Below are 9,018 nucleotides of genomic sequence, written 5' to 3' on the forward strand. Positions count from 1 at the left end.
AAATCCACATTTCTGATAGCCTCAGATTCTTTATTCTTTAAATATCCAACCCTTGGAAGTCCTTTAACGATTGTTTTTTAAATCCACATTTTTTGATTGTCTTACTCTAAAAACCCATGATGATTTTTGAGGAACCACTAACCCTTAAAAAATCCACGCATTTGAAAAAAATATTCTTAAAAAAAAATTAAAATCAAGCTCACAACCTAATACAAAATTTAATAATTAAAAAACATTCAAAATTTCAATATTATTTTTTTATGTTTTCTTTTTATTCATTTCTTGTTCTTTGTTTTCTTTCTATTCAAAATTCAATAAATTGTACCTAGGACTTATTCAATAATACACAAATATTAATTAATAGTATTTTTTTAGTTTGGCTTTGTTTTGTTTTTGTTCAATTTTTACAATAAATATTTACAATGCACACGAGACGACAAACACGACGACGACTGAGCTGTGCTGTGTATCGTGTCAAATATTGAAAATCGTAATTTCCATGGTTATTGTTTTTTGTTCTTGCTTGTTGCAGTTGTTGAATTTGGATTTGATCACATAATGCGATTTGTTGGCGATAATTACAAAATAGCATCGCTGTTGTTGTTATTGGTGCTGCTAAAACACCAATTGTTGCAATCAGATTGAAATATGTTGGTATGCGGGTATGTTGATAACGTTTCTAAATATAAATAAGCAATTTTACACCTCCAACCAGCCAACAACCATCAGCAATGATGCGTTTTGCCTTCCAAAACCGAATCAAATCAAACGAAATTGAAACTAATTGCAAAAACACATAAGTAAATAAATATGGCAACACCATCCATACAACACTCTTTGCTGCATGCCACTGGTATTGATTTAAGTAAACCTCATTAGCTAATGTAAACTGTGGCCATTAGAAGCGTCATCATCAGCAGCATCCTCTTCCTCCTCCGGTGGCTAATCATGGTAATAATACTGAATGACCGAGAGTAGTATTGTTGTAATGACACAGGTGTTGGTAATGAAAACACAACAACAACAGCAACGAAATATCAACATTCTCCATTGCATGACTTGACACCAACACGGTCACACACAGGAGCAGCAGTCGCAGGAACCAGGACAGTCACATAAATGACCCCTCATTAGAATTTGCAAGGCAGTTTGTTTTGTCCATAGGGTCAGCATTAAGAGGGAGGGAGTTGGGACGGATAATTGTGGCTATGTTGACTCAAAACGGTATTTGTTTGTTTGGTTTTGTTAGTGTTGTATTCAGCCATGGTTGTGACTAGAATTGGTAATTCGACTGATTCATGCAAGTCTTCCAGTTGCAATTAGAATTAATTTTTTTCTCTCGCTCTTCTTCTTCTTCTCATCTTAATTCTTCCTTGGTAACGACTCTTGTTGTTGCTGCTGTTGTTGTTGTTGATGATGGTGTTATGACCGGTAAAGTGCAGCAGTTGTTGTTGCCACCACTGCTCGCACTCATTAGCTGATTATAGTGCGGGTGATACTAGTAAAAACCCACAGCCTCTTTGGCCAAAAACTAACTGACTGTGTTGGGTGGTGAATTCTGTTGCTGTTGTTGTTGCTGCTGCTGTTGTTGTTTTAGCCTCTCCTTGGCTTCTTGTTGCGCCTTCTTTGAACGTTTCCATTTCATACGACGATTTTGAAACCAAATTTTCACTTGAGTCTCCGACAGCATTAAACCGCTGGCAACCTCAAAACGTTTCGGGCGGGATAAGTATTTATTCTGTTTAAATTGTTTCTCCAATTCGAGTAGCTGTTGTGAGGTGAATGCAGTGCGAGGGCGGCGTGTCTTACCCAAGATGGCATGATGAGGATAAGCCGCAAGTTCGGGTATACGATGATGCAGCATACCGGCACGAGCCAAAAATTCAAATTGTAAATGTGATGGCATAAAATGTTGACCCATTGGAATCTGGAAGGGGGAAAAAAGGAGAAATGGGGGAGATTAATAAAAGCTAATTAAGGAAAATATTAATTCTTAAAATAATATCTGATTAATTTCAAGTCGTTTTCAATCCTCATGCGTGAATTAGAAAAAAATATTTTTTTAAATGTTTTCCAAGAACCTGCATAGCCTGATGTTAAGATTTTTTACGAATATATTTCCAAGTACTTTCAAAATCAAAAACGTGCATTTTCCAGCAAATATTTTTAAGAACCTTGAGAATTAAAAGCTAAAATTGTAGATTTTTAATCCATATTCTTCAAGACCTTCAGACTATTGATTTATACAACATTTTTTTCCGAGGACCTTCTGAGCTGTAACAGTGGATTTCAAAATAATATTTTTAAGGACCTTCAGAGCCGAAAGCCTGGATATTCAAAGAATATTGTTCAATGACTTCAGTAGTAGAGCTTCGGACTGTTGACTTTAAAAGAAAAAATCAATGACAATGGAGTTTACTATAAGTTTTTAAGGACCTTCAGGTGCTTTTAAGGAACTTTTTAAGGAATATTGTTTAAGGACCTGCAGAGCTAAAACAACAAATCTTTGTAAAATAGTTTTCAAGGATTTTCAATGTAAAGACGTTAGAAGTTAAAATATAATTTTAGCAAGGACCTTAAGAGCTATAAGGATGACTACTATTTCTTTCAAGGTCCTTTAAAGTAAACCTTCAAGTCTATGATTTTTTAAGGATATTTTTTAAAAGGACATTTTTATGTTAGATTTGGACTTTTTAAGGAATATTGTTAAGGGCCTTCAGAGGCAAAACACCAAATGTTTGAAGCATATTTTTCAAAGATTTTCAGTGTAGACGGTGGATATTCAAATATAATTTTAGCAAGGACCTTCAGAGCTAAAAGGATGACTAATAATTTTTTCAAGGACCTTTAAAGTAAACAATGGGGATTTTTTTTAAACATTTTTAAACAGAGTGAATATTTAATGAAAATTATGATCAAGGACCTTTATATATATATATATTTTTTTTTTTTTGAGAAACTCCTCCACCAAAAACTAGGAGTTTTTATAAATATATTTTTTAGAGCCTTAAGGACTAAAATCGTGTATTTATAAAGAATATTTGTTCAAAGAACTTCTGAACTAAAATCAGAGATTGCTAAGGAAAAAAAGGAGAATTAAGTAAAAATATTTTTAAGGACATTTAGATCTAAAAGCTTGGATTTTGAAAGAATATGTTTTGAAATAATATTTTTCAATGATAATCAGATTCTTGACCTCATTTTGTAACCGAGCAAAAGTTTGAATTTTTAAACAATATTTTTTGAGGATCTTTATTGCTAAAAGCTACGATTTTTTTACCAATGTTTTGAAGGGGTTTCGGAATTAATAACGTGCATTTATAAAGAATATTTGTTCAAGGAACTTCTAAACTAAAATCATGAAATTGTAAAAGAAAAATTTTTTTCAAGGATCTGCAGAGCGAAAAAATATTTGTATGCGTATTTTGATCCATTAGCGCAGAAGGAATACCAATGCCGCTAACTTTGATGTTTTAAAGAATCTTTTCGTGGACCATTTCAGCGAAGGGAATCCCTCAAAAGCGGAGATTTTTTTAAATAATTTTCAAGGAAGTTTTGGGCTTAAACAAATATATTTTTTAAATGTCCTTTCTGGAAAGAATTTAATTCAAAAATTTTTTGCAAAAAAAAAATATATTTAAAAATTCAATTTTAGTGGAAGAAGTCCTTAAAAAGCCGAAGGATTTTTGAGGACTATTAAAGCGGTATTGACATTGACAAGGGCTTTCAGACCAATAACCCTGCATTTTCTGTCGAAAAAAACCGCATTGGCAGGGTCTGATTGTGCTATAAAAGTGAATGGTTTAAGGGAACCCCACCCATTCCCGATTTTAATTTTTCTAGATTTTCAATGGGCTGGTAAATCAATACCAATGCTTGTTAAGGTTTGTAACTTTGCACATATATATTTGAAGATTTAAAAGAGAAGAAAAATAATTTACAAAAAAAATTTTTGTTGTTGTTTTGTTGTGGTTTTTTGTAATTAAAGAAAAGTCCTTATTTTTAATGGCGGGCATGATAACTCCTCACTGGAACATCGGAATCCGAAAATTCCAACGGTTTTAGAAAGAGTATATGCCTGGCTCTCGTATTAACTAGGATTATTGACTTCGCTCTAAAATTAACAAAATGGCGGACCTTTGAAAAAATATTTTTGGAAAATCGCTGATTTTTGACCAAGAACCAAGTTAAGAAATAAGGAAGCTCTTCACCGATTGGCTTTATCCTAGTTCATACGATAGCTATACACTCACAGAGAAACGTGTAAAAATTTGGAATCGATTGGGTTATTAGTTTTTGGGTTATTGTGCCCGCCATTCGCAAAAGAGAAAAACGCGTTTAAAGTTTGAGAAGCCCTTTGCCGTCACTTGATGCTGACACAATAAATCGGCTATATTTTCAAGAGTTCTTGAGATTTTCACATGCAATTTTGTAGGGAATTAGTGTAGAATTAGTGTAGATTCGAATTAAATCAAAAAAAATTTGACCCCGAGAATGGGGGGTCCCCTTAATATAATCTTTTCAAGGACACATTTATCTATAATGGTCTATAGGCGAGGATTTCTATCAATATTTTTGTAGGAATCTTGATTTTGGATTTGACTATATTTTCTGTTGAGTTGTTCGATTATTTTGTAATTTTTTTTTTTAAGTTGAAAGCTTTATATTTTTATAAAAAAATTTAAATAAACACCTACCGGTATTGGTTTTCCCGACGGGTCCAATGGCCTATGGAACGCTGAACCGCCATGTGCCAACAAATGATACGGGTGGCCGCCGGCATATAAGGGGAAATCTTGTGGCCGGATGGGACTATGTGGAGGCACTGGTTTTTTAAATTCATCACCCAATTCCATGCCGTGCATACCCAAATGCTGCTGATCCTCACAGCCGGGGCTAATGGGTGGACTAGAACGATGCGATGATGTGGGAGATTCTGATCTATAAGAAAAACAAACAATAAAAAAAAATTGTTAATATTTGTTTTATGATTAATCTTAATATTTATCTTTAGTTATACTAAACAATTAAAAAGTATAATTAAATTGGAAAAAAAATTCAATTTCCTTCGGCAAACACTTGACACTTGAATGGTCATTAACATTTACAAAGTATTGAGTACAAAGTCATCGTTTAAAAACAATTATAAATGATAAAATGTTTTTCTTCTTCTTCTTTCTTTGCAATATTTTCCTGTGATTTTTTCTGTTACATTTTTGTATTATTATAACAACAATGTAGTTTATTTTTTTTTTGTTGTTTTTTTTTCGACATTGTTGTGCGATTTTTTTTTTTGTTCATTTTTTTAATGAAATATTTCCATGGAGTATTGCTTTGGGTAGATTGAATAATGTGTGTGTGGAGTATGTCTTAGTTTTGAAGTGACATTTAAGATGTCTTTCTTTTCAATTATAGCATTTGTTAATAATTTCGCATTTATTTATTTAAGCATTTTTAATGGCATAATTGACTGACCACTAACCCAATTTCTATTGTTGCAATTAACAACATCGCACAGAGATTGCTTACAAAATATTCGAAAAGTGGTTCATAACAAATTGTTAATATTGTTGTTATGAAATACATATTGAATGTGACCTCAAAAAGATGTGAATAAAATTGTAACAAAATAAAAAAACAAAAACAATTAATTTTTGTAGGTGTAAATATATACAAATGATTGTATTGTACCCATGCACACTTAATATCGGATTTAAAAGGATTCTCAATACACCGAAAAATAAATAGGACTATAAAACTACGGGACCTAAAGGACTCACATCTAAAAATTTGATATTCATCGTAGAATTTTTTATTAGAATATCGACTATGAAAGGGTATGAATATTTTTCCAATAATTTTTTGGTCTTGGTGGAGTTGTAAGCCGATTTTTATGATTTATTTTTTTTTCAGAATATATTTTCAAGGACTAAAATTTTTTAAATATTATTGATAGAATGTTCGTCTTTTTTGGAAGGACCATCAACAACTTTTTAATAAATTTTTAAGCTTCGATTTTATTAAAAATTTATTTTTTTTAAGAACTTCGAATTGTCACAAGAGACATTTGGGTTTGAAAGGTTTTTTGTAAAGAAGCTATTAATAGCTTCTGGGGAGAATATCCCAACAAAAAATTAAGGGAACTGATAAGGATCAGTGGCGAGATCCGAAACTATGGTCTTCCCTGCCTTACCCCTCGGTGGACAATGCCATACATTCCCCACTAATAAATAGTTGTTTTTTTTATAAAAACAACAAACTGGGATTAAGCCTGACTATTTTGCAAAAAAAAAACAAAATAAAAAAGGTCGTGAATTTCTAATGGGAACATTATGAAGTATTTGTATTAATGGGACCCCCCCCCCCCATTCTCGAGGTCAACATTTTGTTTGATTTAATTCGAATCTACACTAATTCAAGAATGTCTCTACAAAATTTCAAGTGAAAATCTCTAGAACTCGAACCGATTTATTGTGTCAGCCAAGTGACGGCTAAAGTGGCTCTCAAACTTTAAACGCGTTTTTCTCTTTTGCGAATGGCGGGCACGATAACTCAAAAACTAATAACCCAATCGATTTCAATTTTTTACACGTTTCTCTGTGAGTGCATAGCTATCGTATGAACTAGGATAAAGCCAATCGGTGAAGATCTTCCTTATTTTTTTTTAACTTGGTTTTTGGTCAAAAATCAGCGATTTTCCAAAAATATTTTTTCAAAGGTCCGCCATTTTGTTAATTTTAGAGCGAAGTCAATAATCCTAGTTCATACGAGAGCCAGACATATACTCTTTCTAACAACGTTGGAATTTTCAGATTCCGAAGTTCCAGTGAGGAGTTATCATGCCCGCCATCAAAAATAAGGACTTCTCTTTAATTACAAAAAAGAACAACAAAACAATTACAAAATTTTTTTGTAAATTATTTTTCTTCTCTTTTAAATCTTCAAATATATATGTGCAATGTTACAATCCTTAACAAGCATTGTTATTGATTTACCAGCCCATTGCAAATCTTGAAAAATTAAAATCGAAAATGGGGGGGGTGGGTATTTCGGTTTTTTTTTAACAAGAATAGCTGGATGACCTTGGGACAATAAACCTGTGTATATAATATTTTTTGAAAGAAAGTTCGACCTATTTTTAAATGCCTATTACAGAATTTTCCTTACCTCATCTATTTTACGAAAAACTCAAAAACATTTTGTAAATTCAAATATTAATTCCTTTCATATGAAATAGGAATATTTTCCAAGACCCTTAAATTTGAAATTTTATTAGGACACCATAAATTAATTTTGTATTGACCTGACGAGGGAATATTTAAACAAATTTTAAAAGTGCCGAAGTCAGCCAAAAAATTCGAAAATAATTCGTTTGAATGAATCCATTACAAAAATGTGACTAGAATATCTAAATTTGTGATAAAATTTGGAGCTATTAAATACTTTGTTTTAAATTATTTTCATTATCAGAAACTACTTTTCATTCGCATCTCAAAACAATTAAATAGTTTGGAAACATACCACACATGCAATTCCCATGTAATTACAGACAGAAAAAACATTTGCCCAAGTTATAGGCACCAATTCTTAATTTCTTGGATACTAATGGGGAACAATAAGCCTATAATGTCCTTCTACCTTAATTCAAATAGGAGCGAAATTTAAATGAGACACCTATATCTCCAAAAACCAAGGTTATTTAAAAACCAATTTTTTATTCCAATTTTTAGTTATCCAACCAACGTTTATTTTTAATTAAAAATAAAAAAAAAACTTCTCCCACAACTCACCTTGACATACCGTCGGGTGACGGTGAATCATAATCACGTGACTCGTGTATACGCTGTAATGCCTCCTGTTCGGACATACCACCCGTCGCCGCCGCCGCTGCTGCAGCAGCTGCCGCCGACATTTCACGGGCATATTGTAAACTAGCGGCGGTTAGGCGATCATCCATATGCGAGTGTTGTTTCATCGATGTTTCCATTGGCGATTGTTGCGTATCATGAGTATTTTGATTTTTCGCCAAAAGAGCATCGATGCAAAAGGATTTTTTCGGTTGAGTTTGTTGGATGACAGGCGGTGATATCGATGTAGTGGGTGATGGAGGTGGCGGAGTCAATTGTGGTGTACCGTTTAGCATGACGGCACCTAAAGGTAATCGTGGCATTGGATAGACACCGTTGGGTAATGACGATGGTGGCGGGGGAGTAGGATGTACCACCATATGTGTGGGGGGAGGTACCCCTTCATAGATCCTTGGCGGCGGTAATGTGTTGGGGAAGATGCGTTGATCTCTTAAATTAAGCGGTGATGTTGTTGTCGATTGTGGCGGCGGTAATTGGGCAAGTGGATGCATATTGGGTACGGGCTGCACCAATAATGGCAGGGGAGCTGCGGTTTGTTGATGAGCCTCTTCTTGTGTGGTGGTGTTTGATGGGTGGCTTAAAGGCTTGGGAGAATTTGAATTGGAATTTGTTGGCGGTGGTGTTGATGTGGCCGAACGCTGTGGACTGTGATGTATTGATCTGGGAGATCGTGGTGATAGCGTTGAACGGCTATTGGTATCGTGTTGATAATCACTGTGGGATGGGGAGCTAATGAGATCAGATTGTTGTTGCTGTTGTTGTTGGTGATGTTGCTGGGCCGCCGCAATGTGATTAAGGAACTGTGAAAGATGTTGCTGTTGTTGTTGCTGCTGCTGTTGTTGTTGTTGATGTTGCTGCAATTGTTGCAGCGTTGGTGGCTGTGATACTTGTGCACTTGACATTATTATAATTTCTTTCTTTAATATTTTTTCCTTAATTTCTTTTTATCTTATTTCACTTCAATTGTTATAATTTGTTTTCTCTTTATTTTTTCTTCTTTATTAATTCTTCTTTAATTATTTTTCTCAAAATATTTATTCTCAATTAAATTTGTATTGCTATATCAATTGGTTTTTTGTTGTTGTCACTTGTTTTTTTTTCTATTTATCGCGGAGCTACATTTGCCGTACGTCCTTAACGTACAAACGCG

At 33.6% G+C, this 9,018-nt stretch overlaps 1 protein-coding gene across 1 annotated transcript; it reads right to left on the reverse strand.

Annotated features, from left to right (window-relative positions):
* Positions 1–1,467: 1,467 nt before the first annotated feature.
* Positions 1,468–8,788, reverse strand: LOC133338543 (homeobox protein Nkx-6.1-like). The gene is made up of 3 exons (XM_061546716.1): positions 7,791–8,788; positions 4,698–4,941; positions 1,468–1,927 (listed from the first exon to the last, which is right to left on the reverse strand). The coding sequence occupies exons 1-3, from the start codon at positions 8,768–8,770 to the stop codon at positions 1,532–1,534; spliced, it is 1,620 nt and encodes a 539-aa protein (XP_061402700.1). The 5' UTR covers positions 8,771–8,788; the 3' UTR covers positions 1,468–1,531.
* Between the last annotated feature and the right edge of the window lie 230 nt (positions 8,789–9,018).

The sequence above is a fragment of the Musca vetustissima genome, unplaced genomic scaffold (genome assembly GCF_032173495.1).
Source record: "Musca vetustissima isolate MV318-11 ecotype Yass unplaced genomic scaffold, APGP_CSIRO_Mvet_v1 utg46481, whole genome shotgun sequence".
NCBI classification, from domain to species: Eukaryota; Metazoa; Arthropoda; class Insecta; order Diptera; family Muscidae; genus Musca; species Musca vetustissima.